This window comes from Erpetoichthys calabaricus, chromosome 1 (assembly GCF_900747795.2).
Source record: "Erpetoichthys calabaricus chromosome 1, fErpCal1.3, whole genome shotgun sequence".
Classification (NCBI taxonomy): domain Eukaryota; kingdom Metazoa; phylum Chordata; class Cladistia; order Polypteriformes; family Polypteridae; genus Erpetoichthys; species Erpetoichthys calabaricus.
Window position 1 is genome coordinate 132,137,604 of NC_041394.2, and position 23,394 is coordinate 132,160,997.

The 23,394-nt window shown below is 36.2% G+C and overlaps 2 protein-coding genes across 2 annotated transcripts; both read left to right on the top strand.

Moving 5' to 3' along the window:
• The first annotated feature begins 4,376 nt into the window (after positions 1–4,376).
• Positions 4,377–8,246, top strand: LOC127529864 (uncharacterized). The gene is made up of 2 exons (XM_051934927.1): positions 4,377–4,722; positions 7,750–8,246. Exons 1-2 carry the CDS (start codon positions 4,422–4,424, stop codon positions 8,094–8,096), a joined length of 648 nt encoding a protein of 215 aa, XP_051790887.1. The 5' UTR covers positions 4,377–4,421; the 3' UTR covers positions 8,097–8,246.
• A 1,219-nt stretch (positions 8,247–9,465) lies between these two features.
• On the top strand, positions 9,466–21,919 carry LOC127527117 (uncharacterized). The gene is made up of 3 exons (XM_051924770.1): positions 9,466–9,826; positions 15,675–15,935; positions 20,574–21,919. The coding sequence occupies exons 1-3, from the start codon at positions 9,466–9,468 to the stop codon at positions 20,684–20,686; spliced, it is 735 nt and encodes a 244-aa protein (XP_051780730.1). The 3' UTR covers positions 20,687–21,919.
• The last annotated feature ends 1,475 nt before the right edge of the window (positions 21,920–23,394 follow it).

The following is a 23,394-nucleotide window of genomic DNA, read 5'->3' on the forward strand; positions in this document are numbered from 1 at the left end:
ATAAGTTGTGATCATTTAAAAACTGTGTAATTATCTTTGCAGTATTAGATGTCGTCCCCCCTGTCACAGGAGTCCTATCTAAGAGTGGATTTAAAACACAATTAAAGTCCCCAGCCATTATAATTTTATGAGTGTTCACATTGGGAATGGATGCAAATAGATTTTGCATGAATTCCTTATCATCAACATTGGGTGCATAAACATTTATCAAAATCATTTTACTGTTATATAAGTTGCCCATGACCATCACATATCTCCCTTCAGGGTCCGACACTACCTCTGATGCTACAAATGGAACTGTTCTATGTATGAGAATTCCCACCCCTCTAGTTTTCTTTATAAAGCTAGAATGGAACATTTGGCCAGTCCAGTCTTTTTGTAATCTGAACTGATCCTTGGTTAGTAAGTGGGTCTCCTGTAGAAATACTATTTTGGCGTTTAAGCCTGTTAGGTGAGAGCATACTTTCTTTCTCTTTAATTCGTGATTCAGGCCTTTAACATTCCAGCTCACAAAGTTAACTGTCCCATCATGGAGACATTGATTCTGAGTTTTTAATGTCATTTTATAGTTTTAATTGGTAATATGGCAGTTTTAATCTTAGTTTCAAGATTCCCCATGAGTTGTTGCATGTTAGCCTGTTGTTGCATTGATATTTATAATTATAAGGATTATAAGAATAGATTAGATATAACCTGCTCTCCTTCTCTCCCCCCTTTATCCCCCCACCCCCCCCATTTTGCCTCCCCACATGAGGCTAGACCCCACTTCGCGATGTTCCAGTCCTCTGACATACGAAGAGACAGAGCATGTCCAAAACAAAACAAACTCCACCCTGCAGCGGCGTTACAGAATTAAAACAGAGATATCTTTTACAGTTAAATCCTTAATACTATCTGCCGAAAATGTTCTCATTAACAATATTTAAGCTTGAAATAATCTTCAGCGCTTTTAAGTTAAGATATTAAGATTAAAAAAAAAAAAGAAACAACCCTGGGAATGATTTTAAAAACTAGTCTAGGATAAACCTGGTAATTCATACTGTAATAGTATAATGGTAATTGTATAAATAGTAGAACAAGCATTAAACCAAGGGTATGAAGTTAAACAGTCTACTTTAAGGTATAGCAAAATAAAAAAAATAAATAAATAAATAAATAATTAAAAAATAAATAAATAAATAAATAAAACGAATCCTACTTTAATCACTTCCACATTTTCACACTCACGTCTATAACTCTATAACTCTGATTAAAACATAAACATATAACATATAAAGTCCAGATAAAAACAAAAAAAAAAAAAAAAAGAAAAGAAGGGATGTATAATTATAATACCAGTCTCTTTAAACATGGATCCAGCGATCAGATCATAGGTCTTTCCCATGCCTTGATAGAATACGGCTCTTTAATTTTAATTAACTTTCAAAAAAGTGTCGGAAACAGCTTCTTTAATTCTTTTTCAGCTTCTTCTTTGCTGAAGAAAATATAATGTCGATCTTGAACTTCCACTTTCAGTTTGGCAGGATACAAGAGGCTGTATTTGATATCGGCTTCCCGTAGCATCCTTTTAATGTCGTTGTAGGATCTGCGTTTTGCAGCTGTTGATGGTGAGAAGTCGGGAAAAATACGAATAAGATTATTTTCAAATATAATCTCTTGCTTGTGTCTTTATTTTAAGATGATAGGCACAGGTTGCTGGTCATGTGTTGGCTCATTTCATATCTCATTATTCTTTGGTTGATGAAGTAAATTTAAAGAAATAATTAAGGGGTCTGAGGCTTAAATAGCACGTCAATTAAAATGAAGCCAAAAGAGTTAATTACCAACAAAAACTGGTCTCTAATTAAGAAAAGGTTAGGTCAGGTTGCAGAGCATGCACTGATACAGCATGTTGCCGCAGCCATCACATGAAGAAACAGAGCAGCATACCGGTTGGCAACCCCCCAGACATACGTTCCAGTCGCACCTTCCGGAAATGATCACCTATCTGCCGCAGCCAGGTGTTATATGGGTGTCCCCTTGGCCTGGTCCAGCCGCTCGGGTCCTCAACAATGAGGATCCTGCAAGCCAGATCACCCTTGGGGAATCACGCCAAATGGCTGCAGTGCCGCAACTGAATAAAAAAAGGGTTAGAATGAAAACCTGCAGCCACAACAGTGCTTGAGGACCGGAGTTACAGACCCCTGACTTAGAGTTTTTGGAAATAAGTCTAAGAGCTCTGCCCACTCAACAGTCACGTTGTCTTTCTGTCTTAATTTTACATTTAAATGTTTATATATTTTTTAACAATTTTATGTTTATTTTTAATTTATTATTTACATATAATGTATTGTTTTCTGGGGTGGCATGGTGCGCAGTGGTAGCGCTGCTGCCTTGCAGTAAGGAGACCTGGGTTCACTTCCCGGGTCCTCCATGCATGGAGTTTGTATGTTCTCCCCGTGTCTGCGTGGGTTTCCTCCGGGCGCTCCGGTTTCCTCCCACAGTCCAAAGACATGCAGGTTAGGTGGATTGGCGATTCTAAATTGGCCCTAGTGTGTGCTTGGTTGTGTGGGTGTGTTTGTGTGTGTCCTGCGGTGGGTTGGCACCCTGCCCAGGATTGGTTCCTGCCTTGTGCCCTGTGTTGGCTGGGATTGGCTCCAGCAGACCCCCGTGACCCTGTGTTCGGATTGAGCGGGTTGGAAAATGGATGGATGGATGCATTGGCAATCCCAAATTGTGCTTGGTGTGTGTGTGTGTGTCCTGCTGTGGGCTGGCGCCCTGCCTGGGATTTGTTCCTGCCTTGCGCCCTGTGTTGGCTGGGGTTGGCTCCACCAGACTCCTGTGACCCTGTGTTAGGATATAGCAGGTTGGATTATGGATGGTATTGTTTTCTTATTTCTCATGTACTTTCTGGGTGGTAACTCAAGAGGCAGGGTCACTGTGGTATTGAACTAGAAAAGAAATCTCAGTAGGAGTTCATTGAGAGAATGTGAGTTTGTAGGACATCTGTAACTATTGCTTTTTTGTTTGGATTTTGGTTTTGTGTTTACTTCTGCTTTTCGATTCTTCTCTTAAATTATATTGAGGAATTGCTATTTGAACAACTTCTTTTTTCTCTTTTGAGCATTTTTGTTAGAATTTCTATTTTTTTTAAGTACTAGGGTGTTGTACCGTGTTAGCCATTATGAATGTAGTGAAAAGTCAAGCAAAATGACATATTTTATTGGCTAACTAAAAAGATTACAATATGCAAGCTTTCGAAGCAACTTAGGCCCCTTCTTCTGCAAGCTAAAGTTTCCACGATTTATTTCCATTGAGAGGATATTTTGGGACTTTAAAGTATATTTTAAATCCTAAATTCCATTCGAAGCCTGCCAGTGGAGTTGGGAGGACAGGCTGCTTTGGGGTGAACATCTTCTGGACCAGCCTACTTTTCACTCCTAATCATGACAGATATAGTTAAAATAATGTAAAAAGTAACGAGCAATAATAATTCAGCACAATGCTGAATGCGAAATTACCATGCTGTATGTATACAAAAATCTGTAAATACCAATTGATTTTTTTTTCTGAGCTTAATGATTTGTCCCTAGCATACAGTTTTAAATTCTATTCATCCATATCTATTACAAAATAATAAAGAATGCATTCTTTAGAGAGTGGATTTCTACTCATTGTGAGCATAAATTCTACTACTATTGTTTCAGGGAAACTGTGTTTGGTATGATTTTAAATTTACTCTTTTATTTGTAGGGTTGCTTAATAACAATATCCCACTAGTAGATATATTAGTTTTAGTTTAAAGTTAATGTAATCTTTTTGCAGGTATTGAGAATGACTGTGTGCCAAGGTGTATTTCTCACAAAGCTCTTAGAAAGATTCAAAATTATTTTTGAATACACAATACACAAACCTAATTAACCAAATTCAAGGATTAATGCAGGATGCTGGAGCTTATTCTGGCAGCACTACGCACAATACAACTTTTGGCTTAAAATCTACAAGGCTGCCATTCATGTCCCTACATTAGACTGTTTCTCCTCATAGAAAATAATTGAATGATTGTCTTGTTTTGTATTATAATTAACATTTAATTCATCCTCAGGACCTACTGTGGCTTGCTTCCTACCCTACATCACACCCCTTCCATTGTGCTGATAGACATACTGCAATTCAGACACACAAGTAAAACTACCAAGTGGGCTAAATACATCCTCCAATAATTATAATAATAATAATAATAAGAAGAAGAAGAAGAAGAAGAAGAAGAAGAAGAAAATAATAATAATTAGATTAGCAGTTACTCAACTATATAACATAGTTTTCATGAAAAATATTAGAAGAACTAAAAAATAGTCTAGCTAAATCATAGCTCACATGTAAGTATAATTTTTTGCTTTTGTGCTGTAGGTAGTACTGGTTGTCAGCTCCAGAAAGCTAAAATGGTGTTTATACCCAATGTCATTGAGAAGATGGGTAATGAACACAGAATCAGCTGCTCAGCTCCACAGTGTGTCTATGGTGTGACATGCCACTTTTACAGAGAAGCTGAATCAGAGCCATTCAGATCAATGAGCTCAGACAGCAACCAATGTGACTTCAGTGCAAGAGGAGGAGAGCTGCTGGGAGATGTGGAATTAAAGAGTGAAGGCATTCTGCATTACAGTTGTGATTATGAATCCATTATCAACAGTGCAACCTCTGAAAGAAGTGACAATCTAAATGTAAAGGTGCAGCAGTCAGGTATGTGAATAATAACTGTAAAGATTAATTACAGAACATATATTAGTAACAGCTTCACTTGATGAAACTTTTCAATTTTAACTTTTACGGTGGCATTACTGTAATGTAAATATGCTATGCAAGTGTTTCAACACAGATAGACAAACTTGCACCAGACAGGAAAAGAAACAAAAAAAATATTGAATGTTTTCCTAAATTACAGGTAAAACTATTTCCTCTTGTGTCTTATTACAATAATTTGCTGTTGCTCCAATATCTGCCCACCTGTCCTACTTCCTGAGTTTATTTTATTCACATGAAACTCAACTCTGGTATGTATCTCTCTTCCTTATACTGTTTGAGACATGTCATAACCCGACATACAGTGGCTACCAGGTACAAATACATTTTACCAGTCCTCAGTTGGTACTGCAACCTCATACACTCACAACAGAAGCTGCTTATCACTTGCCTGCCTCCTAAGTTTTAGGACATCAATTAGTTATTCTTTAAGGACACCATATTGGTGTTTTCAACAGGAAGAGGAGCACATAAATCTTTGATGTTCTTTGTCCTTACCTACACAGACATCTGCTGCATGTACTCTGCCAACACCTACTGGTAGCTGCAGCCCACAGATGGAGTCTTTGGTATCCCTTCTTGGACCAAGAGTTTAATTTTGGTCAAAACTATAGTTATAATGATAATTAAAGATAGCTAATAAATACAATTAATGAATCAGAAAAGGTACAGGTACTTGCACGGGTTTTTTTTCTCAGTGTTCAGATTTTCATTGTTTTCACACTTAATTTGACTTTCAACTCTGTCTTTCTTAGTGCTACTGATATAACTTTATAACTTCTATCAGATATAAAAGTAAAATCAATTCAAAATGTTACTGATCTGGCCAATTTGAACTGAATGCTACTATACATTATAATTTTGGGTGCTTTAGTTTAAATTTTCAAGTATATTGCCAAAACTTCACAACACATGTATTGTTCCAGCTTTCTTCTATATACTGTGCATGATGTTGTCAATTACAGCTTCTCTTTTTCCACAAAGTCTGATTCTCCTTAGCCTCTCAGGCTTTGCACTCTTTGTACACCATTGTATGTTCATCTGCTTGGGCACAGTAGCTGCCACCATTGTTGGAAGGCTCCCGAAGTTATCTCTTTGAAGAACTCAGTGACCTCTATTTATAATTTAATTCATTCAGAGCCACCTACATTACTAAATAATAAAAAAAAATAAAAAATGGTCCTTTTGAAACTATGGTTCTGACACTTTCCTGGTCAAATCCTTTATTAGCAAAAATGCCTAATATGTTGTTATAGTGAGAAGGGTGCATATTGGTCACTATTTTGGTTTATTATTTCTTTTATGTATGCATTTCCTGTTACTGATTATTTCTAATTATATTTAATAAAAATTTGATCTAAAAAACGTGAATTCACATTTTATAGGTGCTATATAAATAAAATATACTGTAAATATAAAATACAATTCTTGTATTACTCATAGGCAAAGAAATGACAGAGACAAAACAGAAGTCTTGTGTGAATTATGGTTCACCAAATGTGTCTTTATGAGTGGCCAAGTATTTTATGAGATCAGTGTAAAACAACTTTGATGGCAGTAAAGAATGATGGCTGTTGGAAGATAATGTGTCAAGTGTCACATGACAAGTGGCTTTATTGTAATACCATACATACACAGCATTGAAGCATGTACGGTAGCATGAAACAATGTTCCTCAGAACCACAATGTATCCATAAGCACATGGCAAGTGCAAGACACGTAATGAAGTGAAGTATACTCAAAATAGATTAATAAAAAATAAATAATAGGCATGTGAACAGATGATAATAATTTGAAATAAATAAATAAAAAGCAAGTGCAACAAATGTACTGCATATAAATAATCTGCAATGATATCAGTATTAAATTATACCAGTTAATCATAATATAAAACTGTATTTTTATATGTGTAGAGCATAAAATATACATATTACAAAAAATCAAGGATAATGTTACAGGCATGTATATAAATAAAAACAAAAAGGATCATTCCAATTATAAATGTAGACTTAATTAAAGGGTTGAATAATAAATAAAACAATTGATATGAGTTGAGTTACATTTTTGTTAAATTACAGTCTGTAATTAGCAGGATTTTTGGGGGTGGATAGTTTAACAAAAATCCTTTTAATAATCACAGTTCAAACTCATTTTATAATGCAAGTACAAATAGAAACACCATATTTGAAGGTATTAACTTTTAACTTAATGTGTTGTCAAGATAACTTTTGTTCAGGACACAAACTTTTCATAATATATACTAAATTTGCAAAACAAAAAGTAATAGTTATATAGTTGTTGGTTATGATGTTGGGGAGGTTTAAAAAACTTTGGTAGTATTGCAGTCTAAAAGATAAGACAGTAAGCCTTATTATGGATGAGAAAGGGTTATTCCTTTCAACCTAACTCACCTTCAGAAGTAACTATTCAAAGCTATATTATAATCTAGAGTGAAAGCAAAAAAAATGCAAAAGGGAAGAGGGCATTTTTTAAGTTATAATACAGGATGCCTTGTAAAATGCAGTAACCTACGGCTGAAAACCTATCCACATATAGTATAAATAAATATACATAAGCCATGTACACCACAGAGAGATGATGTCTTTATTTTTTCTCAGTTAGTCCTGTCGGCAACAAGTTCTATATGCTCTTTGACAGTCATAGAAAATAATTGTGCATCATTAATAACAGTGGAGCATATTTAGTAAACTCCTTTATTAAAGAAAGAAAGAAAGAAAGAAAGAAAGAAAGAAAGAAAGAAAGAAAGAAAGAAAGAAAGAAAGAAAGAAAGAAAGAAAGAAAGAAAGAAAGAAAGAAAGAAACCCTATACAGCACTTAGAATCAATCCTAAGATCTCCAAATATAAGCTTTAATTCCATTGCTTATGGAGTACACAATGGATTTCCAGAAATGTATGTTTCCCAAACTATTCTCAGGGTTTAAAAAATAATTTCTTTTTTTTTTCAGTAAAAGCTGAAGTCAAAGTCCTGACCACAGAAATCCAGAAGACTGAATCTATCATGATTAAATGTCAAGGGGACCAGGCAGTAAAAGGAGTTTGTCATTTTTATAAAAATGAAGCTCTTTTCTTTTCGGAGGCATACATCACAGAAGGAAAAGCCTGTGTGATTACTTTGTTTGGGTACCAGTTGTTGGATCAAAGATCAATAAAGAGTGTCACTCAGGTGAATGTGAGCTGTGAAATTGAAGTCATAGGAAGTGATGACAAATGGATATCACGCCGCAGCAGGAACTTGACACTAAATATAAATGGTGAGTACAGCACCGAAAGCACAGATTCCAAATGTAAATGACAGAGAACAAGACATTAATGAATGCTGAAGGCATCATTTCGAAGAAATTTACAATAACCTTTAAATTTAAAGAGAAAAATGCAAGTAGGTGTTACAACCAGTGAGCCCTAATCAAAGAAAGAACTGAACGTTTCAAGGTTGCAGGTTCAGTTTCTCCAATGACAATAACTGCAAGCTTTTGTCCTTAAGATGCATATCATCAATAATTCTAACTTTTAAAACATGGTAAACACTTCATGATGTTGTCCCTTTTGGAAGAAGTGACTCTTCCTTTTTACAAGAGCTAAACAGGTCATCATTTGGTTGGTGTCATTCTGTCTCACTGAGTGATAATATCTACTGTGATGTTTGATCTGAATTTGATGAGGGGAATACATTGTGCATGTAAGAGTTTGGACACAGTTTAAACTGAATGAATATATTGAATTATGCTGTGTCCTGTAAATATATATGAATTACTACTCCTTTTATTATTACGGTACAGTACAGTGAGGCAACTAAGACAGTTAAGTCACTGTGCTTTTGAATTCATACATGCTATACCTTCTAATGAGTATTGTTCTATCATAACTCTAATATGAAAGGTACCATCTAGACTCTGTGACAAAAGCTGCTATACCAGCACTTAACCCGACACAGGCAGACACGGGAGGCACACTGATAAAACAAATAAATGTTTTATTTTTCTTCTTCCCTTGTGGGCAATGCCTTTCCTGTTCCCACAAGCTCACACAATCCCACAAGCACAGTACCACACAAAAATAAATCTTCTTCTCCTTTCTCCACCACTCCTCTCTGTCAAGCTTTGTCTCCCTCCTCCCGACTCTGGCTCCCGGAGTGGTGGCTGCTGGCTACTTTTATAGTCCACCCAGAAGTGCTCCAGGTGTTTGACGACCTATTTCCGGCTGCACTTCTGAGTGTTGCGGACGAGCCGTCCACATGGTCTCAAGAACAACTGCAGTGTCCCCTGGCGGCACCCCCAGATTCCAAAAGGGTTGTAGGGAACCCGATGCACCACTGCCAACCAGGGAGGCTGCCATCTAGCGTCCGGGGGGGAGGTACTGTTCAGTCCATGCTTGTTCCCCCGGACCATATAAAGAAGAGGCATTCCGGTCCGTCACACCTCTTGCTTTCTTTATTTAATGTAGGATAGGAAGAAATGTCAAAACCAGCTCTACAATTTTATCTGTAACTTCTTACCTGTCTTTCTCTACCCTGCATATGCAACCCTAAGGACTTCTATGGCATTGAGTACTCTTGTGCTCTTAAGGGACCACAGCTAGACAATGAATTGACAGTCTGGCTTCTTGACTATGCTAGCAGTTAGACTAATGAGATTCACTAAGGGTTTTGGAAATCAACACAAAAAATGAACACTGGGCTGTATTCTATAGATGCCATATCCATTGTTATATTTACAGGAAACTTAAACAGACCTGTATTGAGTGCAAAGTCTCACATAACTGGAAAAGCAATAACGCTGATTTGTGAATTGCCTCAAACATTCCCTGAAGCTCACTGCCATTTCTACAGAGATGATGATTTGCATCCAATCAAGTCAAAGAGCTCAGAAGATAACAAGTGTGAACTGTCTGTGAATGGACATGAGCTGCTAGGAAGTCGAGCTACAGGGATGGAGACTGAGGTTCAACTGAGGTGTGACTACACTCTGAATATGCGCCCGGAGATCCATTCACAGTACAGCAATTACACAAGCATTATAGTACTGGGTAAGTCAAACAGTATTGAATCTATTAAGGTGTACAGTAATTCTCAGAAAGTTTTCATGGTTGGTCTTTTGTATTGTTGTATAGTTTTTATAGTTATACAAATTTGATCAAATATTTAGTTGTTTATTGGAATTTAGCTGATTTACATTTAGTCATTCTCATTCTGTTCTTGTGAATATATTAGGAACGCTTTCCTATAAAAAAAAGAAATAAGTAAAATACATTTAAGAACTAGCAGCAAGCTGTTTGGATTTTAATTTTTTTTTTTTTAGTATTTTTTATCATTCGTGATTAATAATGAATAATGAATACTTTTCAAAATGGATATTTTTTAAAATTCTTAGGTATCTACATTTCAAGTAGTTTTTGATGGTAAATTAATTATGAAATGAAATTGTAACTAAAATGACTTCATATATACAGAGGATTTGTGTGGATTCAGATTTGTGCAGTTTTTAATGACCAAGTTGTCTAGCAGCTCAAAAACAAATTGCCTACTAACAAAAGTCCCAGGTCCCCACCCCATTAGGTTCTCAGTTAGCTGGTACAAGTAGATAAAAATAACTGCATACAGGTAGTCTTGGTGTGAGTCAATTTGAAAATTACATTTTCTTCTTGACTCACACCAAGACTAGCATTATGCAGATATTTTTATCTGCTTTTCTTTTTGCAGCTATAGGTACGTTCATGATGTTGTGAGTAGAGTGGTTTAACAGGGTCGGGTGAGCAAATGTGAGCTTTGCTCTCCTTTAATTATTTAAATTGAACATTAGATTTTGGAATTCGACTATAAAACTGCACAGTGGACAGAGAGGGAAGGGGAAGTCTAGTAAGCAATTTATATGCTGAGGGTGCTCCATAACTGAAATCTCTTTCCTTGATAGGAAGAAACCTACTAATAAGGAAATAAAGCATTAAACCAACCAAAAATCTACATTGGAAGTATTAGATATCAAGGCTCACACCAGAAATGAATCAAGAATAAGGTTTAAAGACCACCCCCAACCTCATTGCTAGTGGCTCAAGGGGTATATTGTCACACTTGGGTCACAAAGATGCACAGGTTCATTCAGGGTTTTCAAGAAACAGAAACTTTATTTGAATACAGCATAATAAAGCATCTGCGGTAGGTTGGCATCTGTGGTGGGTTGGTTCCTGCCTTGTGCCCTGTGTTGGCTGGGATTGGCTCCAGCAGACCCCCGTGACCCTGTGTTCGGATTCAGCGGGTTAGAAAATGGATGGATGGATGGATGGATGGATGGATTGATGAATAATGAAGCATAAAGAATAAAGCAGAGGATGTCTGGGGGAAGAGAGACAAGGCAGTGAGACACTAGGAGGAGCAGCCCTATTCGCAAAATCAGGGATGAACCTCCTATAATAACCAACAAGCCCCAGAAATGCTCAAGCCTGTTTCTGCGTCTCTGGGCGTGGGTAAGCAAGCACCTCATTCACCTTTTTAAGTTGAGGTCGAACCAACCCCGTGCCCATAGAAATACCCAGGTAATAAGTCTCAGACATACCCAACCTACATTTCTTAGGGTTAGCTGTCAAACCATCCTGCCTCAAGCTGTCAAGAATAACCTGAAGCCGTTCCAAATGCGTGTGCCAATCATTACTGATATCATATCATATCATTGATGAGCCCCTAGAAGCACATCATCTTGAGTTATCTATCTGTGCAACCCCACTTCTGGTACCACTTGTCACACTTGGGTCACAAAGTTGTACAGGTCATTCAGGGTTTGCAAGAAACAGAAACTTTATTCAAATACAGCATAATAAAGTATAAAGAATAAAGCAGAGGATGTCTGGGGGAAGAGCGATAAGGCAGTGAGCCACTAGGACAGCCGCAGTGTGTTCTTTTAAATGTTCGAAACCGCACTTGACATGCAGAACATGCGGCACGGCAGCAAGAAGCAGGCTAGCAGCTGATCTGCAAAGAGGAGATGAAAAGCTGTGTTTATTTCCCATTGTATCACTGTTTAAGTGGGGGTTTTTGAAGGAACAGCCACATCCTCTTGGGGCTGCGTTCACCGTGTTCACAATATAATCATGAGATGAGCTGGTCAAGCCATCTCATCATATAGTCAGAGGTCAAAGCCTTTTTCAGCAAGGCTCTGAAGGTAGTATTTTTATTTTTATTTCCTTTCTTACTTTTGTTCTAATACCCTGATTAAGTTCCTTTTGGTTGAATTAAATCATTCTTTGCAAATCCCTTAGACCTGTCATGATATTATTCTGTCCTTAGGCAGACATCAGAGAGCACTCTACTCTTATGCATATCCATCCATTGATTTATTTTCTGAATCTGTTAATATGAATTTAAAGCCATAAGGAACCAGAGACTTTCCAAACAGCAAGGCATAAACCAAGCTTCGAAGAGACTGCAGGGTGAAATCACTTGCAAACAGCTAGTTTAGAGTAATTAAAGATCCATCCATCCATCCTCTTCCGCTTATCCAAGATCGGGTTGTGGGGGCAGCAGCTTGAGCAGAGATGCCCAGACTTCCCTCTCCCTGGCCACTTCTACTAGCTCTTCTGGGGGAATCTCGAGGTGTTCCCAGGCCAGCCAAGAGACATAGTCCATCCAGCGTGTCCTGGGTCTTCCCCGGGACCTCCTCCCGGTTTTATGTGCCTGGAACACCTCACCAGGGAGGCATCCAGGAGGCATCCTGATCAGATGCCCGAGCCACCTCATCTGACTCCTCTCGATGCGGAGGAGCAGTAGCTCTATTTTGAGCTCCTCCCGGATGACCGAGCTTCTCACCTTATCTTTAAGGGAAAGCCCAGGCACCCTGCGGACGAAATTCATTTCAGCCGCTTGTATTTGTGATCTCGTTCTTTCGGTCACTACCCACAGCTCATGACCATAGGTGAGGGTAGTAACGCAGATCGACCAGTAAATTGAGAGCTTTGCCTTTCGGCTCAGCTCCTTTTCCACCATGACAGACTGATGCAGAGCCTGCAACACTGTGGATGCCACACATCTCCTGCTCCATTTTTCCCTCACTTGTGAACAAGACTCCGAGATACTTGAACTCCTGCACTTGGGGCAGGATCTCGCCCCCAACCCTGAGAGGGCACTCCACCCTTTTCTGGCTGAGGACCACGGTCTCGGATTTGGAGATGCTGATTCCCATCCCAGCCTCTTCATACTTGGCTGTGAACCAATCCAGAGAGAGCTGAAGATCACGGCGTGATGAAGCAAACTGGACAACATTATCTGCAAAAAGCAGTGACCCAATCCTGGGTCAGGATTGGATTAAAGATCCTACCCAGACAAATCCACATAGTCACAGGGAGAATAGGCAAAGTGAAAACAGTATGCTGGGAATCAGTTTGTGCTATTGTGTTGCCATACTTTATACATATATTCCTGGAATAAGTTTAAATTTGTCTCTTTTGTTTTAATAAATGTGGAAGTACTGGTCATATTGTTTCCAAATTCAGAGTAGCCTCTCAATCATGAATATTAGTATAAAGTAGTAATAATTGTATTTCAGTATCTGTTACTTATTATAACAGAAACAATAATAATAATTCAGATTGTTTTCGATTTCAAAATACTGTTAAAAATATGGGAAATTTCTATTTTGTTGCTAACAAATTTAAACTTGATACGTTTAGGTAACTCTGGTAACTCCAGTTAGCATGGCCACTGTAGACATCGGTGGAGGTCCTAATCAAATATCAAATTCAATTAATTACATATCAGGAGAAATTAGTGAAAGCCATTTATTAAAAATTATCAAATGTAGTATGCTACAATTCTAACTGTTCTACAGTTACTACAGATACTAAAATTCTAACCTCTAGAGATTCTCAAAGTGAATTAAAGAAAGCGAAACATTGTAACAGAGGAGAAGAAAGGTTCTGACCTTCTCTGTGATGTCTACAGTGTCTGTAGGTTTTATTTCCAACCAATTTCTGAATTAGAAATTAATATTTGTAATTAATGGAACATGTCATTTAATTATATGTTCTGCTCTTCATTGCTGATCATTCTGCTGCCACATATTTTCATCATTGTACCTTTTATCTTTTCTGGGAAACCGATAAAAGAATCACTTGTTGAAAGTGAGTTGAAAAGGTGGCTTATGATTTATGATAAGCACAACATGGTTAAATTTGTAACATTTAAGCTGATTAACTGTTCACCTAATTTTCAAAGTATGAATCGTTAATTGATTATGAATTAAAAAACAATTAAGAATTAAAAATTCTTAACAGACAAGTACTTAAAATGAAACAAAGAAGGTAAGAAATGAATAGATTCTTCATAATCTTAAATGTTTTTCATCACTTATCTTAAAAGGGAATATACGAAGCTCCTGATGGAAGATAGTTTCCCAGAAAATACAAAATTTACACCATGGCCTCTCAAGCAGTCCATATGGAAATAACAGTCCTAGATTAATTTCTGTTATAGTAGCACAAGAGGTAGAGAAAGTCATGTAATTCAAGAGACTCTCATTTAATAATAAGGGTTGATTCGAAGTTAGAAAAGTTACTGTTACTTTCAAGGCTTAGGTTTAGCTGCCCTCGATCACACACACTTATAACACTCTCAAGCCTGCATCCACATTCACTCATACAGTACCATTCTAATTAAAAATTGGAAATTAATCTAATTTACATGATTTTCAGATTCGGAAGGAAAACTGGTCATGCAACAAATGGGAAAATATGCAACCTTCGTGAAGATAGTGAACAGACGGGAATTGAAAACTAGCCCAAAAAATGTGAGGCAGCAGCTTTAACCACTGAACAGATGACAGCCCCTCTTGTAGATGTTACTAACATGATACAATGTAATTTGTACACCAATATGATATTACTAATTAATCATATACAATATAGGGCAATGTAAAAATAAAAAACACACATTTTACAATAGTGAATAACATCATAATCGGCCTGTCCTTCTATTTATAAAGTGATAAAATATCAAGCATCCGGCATCCAAAGGGAGGATTAATGTCATCCAGTGTCCAGAAGAGGGCTAGGATGTCTGATAGACTAAGGCAACAAGAAGCACAAAGAAAGAGGGACATAAGGGTTCCTAATTACACTAGGTGATCGAAACAGACTTACCATTGTACCTGTTATAGTAAATGGGCTTTTTGCTATGATAGTAATAATAATAATAAATGTGGTGCTAGTATTCAAAGTAAAACTCTGCTAGAGCTGCTATACTGGCAAGAACCAATAGGAGAAAAAATAAAGAGTATGAAGCAGAGTGTACTGCATAATAAAGTCATCCAAAATTTAGGGAACTGCAGCAGATCACACAAGCAATGGGCACAGAACAAGAACCTATGTGGGGTAGATGCCAGTTCTTTACCGGGTACGCTCTCTACCTGCAACATTACATTTTCCAAACTGCAAAATACTAGTCTATTTCTATCAGAATATTAGATATTGTAATAAAGCGAAGGGATGCTGGATAACACAGTGGTTAGTGCTGCTCTCAGATAGTTTGCCTGAAATTTTCCCATGTCTGCAAAGCTTTTCTATGAATTGCTTGTACATTCCAGAGATATACATTATAGTTTGTGTGGTAACTCTTAAATGACCAGTATGAATGACTGCAGGTGTGTAAATGAATAGTCCACATAATATACTAATGGATCATCTCACAATTGTGTGTGTTTATGTTTGCCCATATGAATTGGTAAAATAGGCCAGTGATATCAAGAATGTGAAGAACTAAGTCACTTGGATTCTTGGCACATTTTTTGATATTTATTTATGAAATTGATATTTGGCCATGGTGGAAAACAGACAGTAGCAAATATATATTTCAATATATATGTCATTTTTTCATTTGTTTATACTTTTCTAGTCAATCAGAAACCAGAAGTTTATGTTCAAGAAAATAAGATTTCAGTCCTCTGTAAAGCTCCTTCTAATGCTAGTGAAGTACTGTTCCACTTGTATCAAGAGAGAAAAGAAGAATCTATTGAGAGCAAAATGGCTGAAAACAATCAGAACTTTGTTATCTTTGAAATAGCAAGGCACGAAGGTGAAATATCCATGAGATACTGGTGTCAGTATGAGTATAAAGGAGTAAAATCACCTAAGAGTGATCTCATTGGGGCAGGAGGTGAGTATGATTTTGACATTTCTCTAATAGTATCTCTTTAATGATATGCGTTAATTTTGAGATTATGACTTAGCTATTTTTATTACCAATGTCTTTATTTAGGCATGAATGTATTCAGTACATGATTAACATTGACTGGATCATTTTTGTGTCTGGTTTGAATTAATTAAAATGTTTTATTTTCTGTCTCTGCATTGATGAACTTTTCCAGCTTTAATACAGCTTATTTATATGTGAGTGAGAAACCGACATTACTATTCATGATGCTTCAGGCTAGGGCTTTCATGATAAAATTGGTTTGACGATAACAATAACAGTTGACAATAACAGTTTATACAGATAGTGAACGATAAATATAACAGTTAACACACAAATACATAGTAAACCATTAAAATTATCTCATTTTAGCCATCAAATAGAACACTTTGGTCAACCTTTTCTATTGCTGAATACACCACAACTGACTGATCATTATTGTGCTTTCTAATTTACTAGACTTTCTATGCTTATCATTTCGGATAAGACTACAATTAAATTTTGATTTGAAGACCCTAACATTTTTATTTCTCGCACTGAGAAGTGTAACAAATACACTTGTTTTTTTCTTGTGATTTCTTCAGACATTGTATTGTTAACTTCATTGAAGTATGCTACTTTTGAAAAATTATATGTGCTCATTATTGTACCTGGTTAATACAGTTAAGGGACTGGAATCCATCCCAGCATCACTGGACACAACTCTGCACACTGAACATGCAATAATAATGTAAATCTAAATAAAGAAGCATCAAAATATATTATGCAATTGGCAGATGGTTCATTTATATAAAACAGGCACACGTTTTAAGGTTCTAGTCACAGGAGTCCTTCTTTAAAATAGTGGGTGGTGAATAACACAGGATGCCCACCATCCTATTACTAATTGCAAAATTTTTTCTTGAACTAGAAGGTGCCAGAAAGCCAGCACTGACTTTCTCAAATTCTCTGTCTGGATTTAGGTTAATCACTGTGGGAAGGACTTTTGATACCCCATGCTTTCCGCTTGTTTAAATCGTTAGAGCAGTAGAATAATTGCAAGAACAGGCCATTCAGCCCATTGTACCTTGTCAATTTGTATTCATCTAACTTTGGCAAAATAATATCAAGTCTAGTTTTGAAGAGCCCTTCTCTAAAACACTACTTAGTAACTGTAATAGCACAGAAGAATTAGACAAGCTAGAAGTCAAAATTTGAAAATGGGCTAGGAAATGAAGAATAAATGTAGTCAAAAAACCAAGAGCCAAAGACAAAAAGTTGAACAAAAACCAAAAGTCAAAGCCTAAACTCAAACTAATTAATAGGACACTCGCATACTCCCTAAAGTGATTTTTGTTTTTTTGCTATTTAAATGCAATTTTCAAGATTAATTGTTTAAGGCACTTTAATTGTGCATAGAAATCAAAAAACATTGGAAGTAGTGTGTTGCCATTTTAAACAGCAGTGCTCCGATGATGTTGGTTGCCAAACTTGAAAAATGAGTGCACATGACTGTAAATCTCTTTTCATATTGTGTGACACTAATGTGGAAAAAAGCGTAGGATCAGCCACACTCTAATGGCTTTCATGAGAACTGGGCTTCTAGGTGCTGCAGTTTAAAACTACACATTACAGTTTTTCAATTTTTTAATCATTGTTTGTAAGCTCTAAAAGCAGTATAGATGTACAAACATAACTTTCCTAAATCTCTCAAAGCTCATAATGATGTAAGTTGTAAATTATGTATTTAGAGACAGAAGCAAATTCCGGGGGAGGGTTCAAAAACTGTGATGAAGCCTAAATAAAAGTTACACATCTGTAAACTAACAGAAGTAATGGTGCTGAATGAGCATTTATTTATAAGACCTGTACCCACAGCCTGATTCTACTGTGCATTTCCTACCGCAGAAGGTAGACAGCTACCTTAACGTGTGTTATATATAATTCAAACCCTAACTATTAAAGAATACTCACCAAGTGTGTACTGTATATTCAGATTACAAAACTTAGATATGGATTTCCAGTGTGTTTAAAAAAGCTATAGGTCTCCAGTATTAATCATAAACAAAACTAGGCAAATAATCAGTCATATCTTAAAAGATTTAACAATTTTTCCATATCAAGCTTAAATTATATACAGTAAAAGAAAATAGAATAAAGTTATACATATGATGAAATAAACAATGCTAAAAGACATTCAAATATATTTTTTATTCACTGTGACAACTTAAAACAAAATACTGTAAGTGCAAAGCTCGTCTGTAGGACAAAGTGTGGTCCTATAAACTTCAAAAGACTTGGCCCTACTCTGTTTGATGTCAGGAAATACAAAGGAAAAGGACACAAACACAAAATCCGCATGTCATCTGCTTCATTAATATACAAGAACTTTCAGAGAATATTATAATAGAAACATACCTTTCTGAAAATGTCTCCAGAAGATTTGCTATAACATTAAAATTGATTTAGGATTAAACATACTTATAAACATATTACCCAGTCAGCAGCCATATGACCTGCGCTTCAGAACAGGTCTTCCACTTGAAGCTAAACATGTTCAGGCCTGGCCAATACTTGGACACCATCTGAAAAAACATGGGTTGCTGCTGGAAGAGGTGTTGGTGAGGCTAGCAGGGGATGCTTACCTTTCGGCTGTGTGTGGATCCCAATACCCCAGTGCCATGACGGTGACACCGTGCTATAAAAATTCAGATGAGAATTAAAACCAAGAATCTGACTCTCTGTGGTTATTTAAGATCCCAAGGCATCTTTCAAAAAAATGTAGGGTTTATCCAGGTTTCCAGGCTAAATTGCCCATCACGGCTTCATCCATTCTGGCCCCTTAATCACCCCCTGTCTCTAATTGGCTATTTCTCTCACCCTTATCACCACAAAACTGGCTGCTTTCACATCATCCATGTGGGCGCTACACATCGGAGGTGGTTGATGTGGTTCCCCTTTGTCTAGGTAAAAGTGCTTTGAAAGCAAGTAAAGAGCTGTATACATGTAATGAATTATTATTATTATTATTATTGGTAGTAGTAGTAGTAGTATTGTTAGTATTATTATTATGTCATGGAAACTTTTAAACTAAATTCAATGATCTTCCGCCCAATAAAAATAAATAAATGTCTGTGTGTCTATCTAGTTGCTGTGCCTCTATTATCCAACAGATGATGCATCATAAACATGAGCACTGCTTTGATGACTCCTATACCAAATGGTATGTAACAGAGAGATAGCAACCAGACAGACACACTGTACTACAAACGTTAACACTGAGATCAACGTTGATTATTTAGATTTCAACCAGCAAAGCTGCAAAACTAGTTAAAGATGTAAAACTACACAACTGTCCATTTGGCAGCTATGTTGTCATAACATGAAAGCAATTTCTCCTTTCTTTGAGTATCAGTTTTTTGCTGATACAAATATAATTTTCTGATATAAAACACTCAGTTTTCTACAATGCTTAATTAAAATCAAATCAAATAATAAATAAATAAAAATTACATTTTAAATCTAGCTGATGAGATATACAGTATATGTCAGAGTAAGGGTGTTGCACAATTTTTACGCATTTTCATCACTGGATGTGAATGTGCTAATTATGATGGATACCAGTAATACGAAAACTACAGAATAATCAGCATATTTCTACACAGTGTTCATAAGATTAAAATTAATTTTCAAGAATAATTGTTTAAGGTACTTTAATTTTAAGTTATGTGCACTGGACATTAGACTTAATATAATTATTTTAGTGTACTATTACTGCATTATAAATAATATATTTAATATATGGTTGAACCAAACAGTGATTCACGTTGTTCTAACCAGTACTCCAGTTTTCATTCACATCTCAGAGACATTTGTTGACTGTTCATTCCAAATTGGTGCAGTATGTGCATGAGTGAGTCCTGCAATGGGTTGCTTCCATTCTCCAGTGATGGCTCCTACCTTATGTTCAGTGTCGCAACGATGACTCTGGCCCACCAAAAACCTGAAGTGGATTCATTTCCTTTGAGAATATCACATAAGTAAAATTAAACTATTGTATTTTATGACTAAGGCATTCCCCAACTAACCTTCCCAGTTATGGAAGTTACATAGGAAAAATCTTCAGTGGTGGTTCTTTTTGCTTCTGTATTCTTTGATTGGTTTGCACCATCCAAAGCATCACACAAGGCTATAAAATTAGTAGCATGCTTTGAAATGCTTTGAAAAGTGTGGCAATTTTTTAAACTTAGAAATATGTATGAGAAAAATTAGAATATTACTCCCAGTCACCACAAAAAGAATAATTGAAGATAATCAGTTTTCTCTCAGGCAGCACTGGGTATAGTGCCAGTCCATTGTAGGCATGACTCACACAGTGCAAATTTGGAATTGCCATTAACATAACCAGTAGGTGTTTGGGAACATGGAAAGAAAAAAGAATTACTTAGAGGAAGCACCTACTGAGAACAACTGCATGGGCACAAGAATCAAACCAAGAATGCCAATTTGTGAGGTGACAGTGCTACTCTTTGCATCACGTTTAGACCCAAATAAATTTAAAAACTCTTCTTTCAGTTGTGCTTGGTGAATATTTCCTCAAGATGTTTTCATTTTATTTTTTAGAGACTACCTGCAGTGTGGAGTGCACCTTATTAGCTAAAGGAATTGCAACTGGGTCATTTTTCATTTTTGTGTTTTCCCTTCATCTATATGCTCATCTTAGATGCAGTAAGTAAAAGAAGGGTAGTGAGAGTGCCACTGATCAGCAGGTGGTGCCTGGACTTTTAAACAGAAAACAAGGTTTCTCTCTTTTAACATTTACTAGGGACTCAGATATTAAAGATATTACATTTGTATGCAATATAAAACATTGAATCAAGAATGTTTACCTAATCAACAATTAATTAATTAATGGTATCTTATACTATTGGGACTTAACATTGTGGTAAAAGAAATCTAGGCACATTACCAAACTGGTACTATAATACACCAGTCTTCGGCTTAGAAATGGTGGGCACTCCATCTCATTTCCTTCTTGTTCATATTTCAGTGTTCACGTCCTTCATCTTTGAAACCTCAAAGGCTTTGGGTGTCTGTATTGCTAAGAACCAGATTTAACATTTAATTTCATCTTTCTTCAGTTAGTTCCACCTTGTTTTATTTGTATTTCTTTGCTCCGTTCTACCCATTTAAACACAGCTTCATCGCTGTGTGCCACTTCGACTTTACTGTTAAGTTTTCATGTAATTTCACCTCAATTTATACTAAAATAATATGTTTAAAATGTAAGTCTTTCTTCCAAAATCATAATCATCAGCATATTCTGCAACTGCAGCTCGTATTATTACCAGAACCCTTTCCATAGAACACATTATTCCTGTCCTTCAACAGCTTCACAGGCTTCCTATTAAATATGACATTGATTTTAAGATTCTGCTTATTACTTACAAGACTCTTCATAATCTGGCATCTCCTTATCTTTCTGATCTTCTTCACATCACAAATTCCTTCTCTTATCCTTAGATCTTCTTCCTCTATCAATCTTATTATACCTCCTGCTTGCTTAACTACAATGGGGTTTAGAGCTTTCAATCGAGTGGCTCCTTGCCTCTAGAACTCTCTCCCACAAGACATTCGTAATATCAGCTATCTTCCTACCTTTAAATCTCACTTTAAAACACGTCTTTTTAAGCTGGCTTATTCTGTCTGATAATTTTAGCTGATAAATTTAAATTTAATTTAATTGTATTTATTCTGGTTTTATTGTACAGTAATATCTTATTAATTTTATGCTGTGAATGTCGTTATTAATGTGCTCTGTAAGGTGTCCTTGTGTGCCTTGAAAGGCACCTATAAGTAAAATAAATTATTTTTATTATATTCCGTATATATTTGTATGCTGTCAATATTTTATGCATTTCTTTTTCTGTAATTATTTTTACTTTGTAATTAGTTGTAATTTTGTTTTCTCTTTTTGTTCAACTTCAAATTAAATTTTCATCACAAACAGTGAAGCATTCTTTCTTTTCAAATGAACACCTCCAAAGTCAAGAACATATCTGAAAAACAATCAAACTGTATGTTAATAGTATTGTAAATTTATGGAGAAGTGTATAACTCTTGTGTGGCCTGACATAGATGAGATAAAAGCCACTGCTGAAGAAACCAGAAGACAGACACAAAGCTGGGCCTCAGTCCGCTGCAAGTACAATGCATTTGAAGATTTCTCAAAATTAATTATTGATACTTGAAAATATGTCTCTTTTAGGATATCTGAAATACATTTTTAATTTAATTTTGTCTTATTAACTGGTCTTCTGATTTTAGGTACAAACAGTATGAAAAAAACATAAGCATGAACATGTGAAACATAATGAAATGTGTACAAAATAATATATCTATATACAAGGTAAGATGAAGTCTATTCTAGAACTATTTTATGTCAGCCACATTTGAGACATGATCATTTAATAGACAAATAATGACAATTTCACTTGGTGAGTTCAATAAGATAAGAAACAGCACAGAGAACAACGAGCATGGAGAAAGAAGTAGTTGTATCTTTAGAAGAGATACTTGTCATGGCAATTACCCTGGATGAGCATGTTGAAAATTTTGATAAAGTCTTACATAGACTGTACAATGCAAGTTTATGTTTAAAAAGAAAGAAGTGTGCCTTTTTGCAAGATTAGGGCACAAAGCAGATGGGAATGTAGACTTTACCCTGTAGGGAGGAAAGTGAAGGCTATCATGGAGGCCACATCCCTCCATTTTCCAAACTCAATTACCCAGAGCAGGGTGAAGGTGTAGCTGATCATCACAAACACAGACACACTAAAATTAAGGTTAGCAAAACCAATTCACTTAACCTGCATGTCTTTAGACTGTGGGAGGAAACTGGAGGACCTGAAGGAAGCCCATGTATACACAGAGGGAATATGCAAACTCTACACAGAGAACACCCAGGACATGAATCCCTTTCTCTATATTGCAAGGTAGCAGTGCTATCACTGTTCCACCATTCCACACATCACAAAAGCTCCTTCAATCAAAAAAATGTTTCCATAAATAAAGAGTCATTTGTGACTGCGAAATATTATGAGAAGTTTTCACATAAGAAAAGAGGTGCTTTGCTAGGGAAAAAGTAATGGAAAGAAGCATTCAAAAAGTAAAAGGAGTTAGTGCAGCCAGTATGTTAGTGCATTCAACAGACAAAGGTCTCGTACATCTGTGTGATGCCTCACACTGTGGCGTAGTTATGGTGCTAAGGGAACATGGAAGTGAAAAATCTTTAGGGTTTGTGTCACATACTCTCATACCTACATTGAGAAATTTTACTCAAAGTTAGCTTATGATTAACTGTGATATTTAGTTTACATAAGTTCCATACATATCCCTATGGAAGAAAATATAAAATTTTCACAGATAATAAGCCATTAATAGC

What these genes read in the sequence shown, in the direction of transcription:
- LOC127529864 (XM_051934927.1), top strand. Translation starts at nt 4,422, where the DNA reads ATGGTGTTTATACCCAATGTCATTGAGAAGATGGGTAATGAACACAGA. An exon ending in TGTAAAGGTGCAGCAGTCAG is followed by an intron (nt 4,723 to 7,749) that starts GTATGTGAATAA and finishes TTTTTTTTTCAG; the next exon opens with TAAAAGCTGAAGTCAAAGTC.
- LOC127527117 (XM_051924770.1), top strand. Translation starts at nt 9,466, where the DNA reads ATGAACACTGGGCTGTATTCTATAGATGCCATATCCATTGTTATATTT. An exon ending in CACAAGCATTATAGTACTGG is followed by an intron (nt 9,827 to 15,674) that starts GTAAGTCAAACA and finishes ATACTTTTCTAG; the next exon opens with TCAATCAGAAACCAGAAGTT. An exon ending in TGATCTCATTGGGGCAGGAG is followed by an intron (nt 15,936 to 20,573) that starts GTGAGTATGATT and finishes TTTATTTTTTAG; the next exon opens with AGACTACCTGCAGTGTGGAG.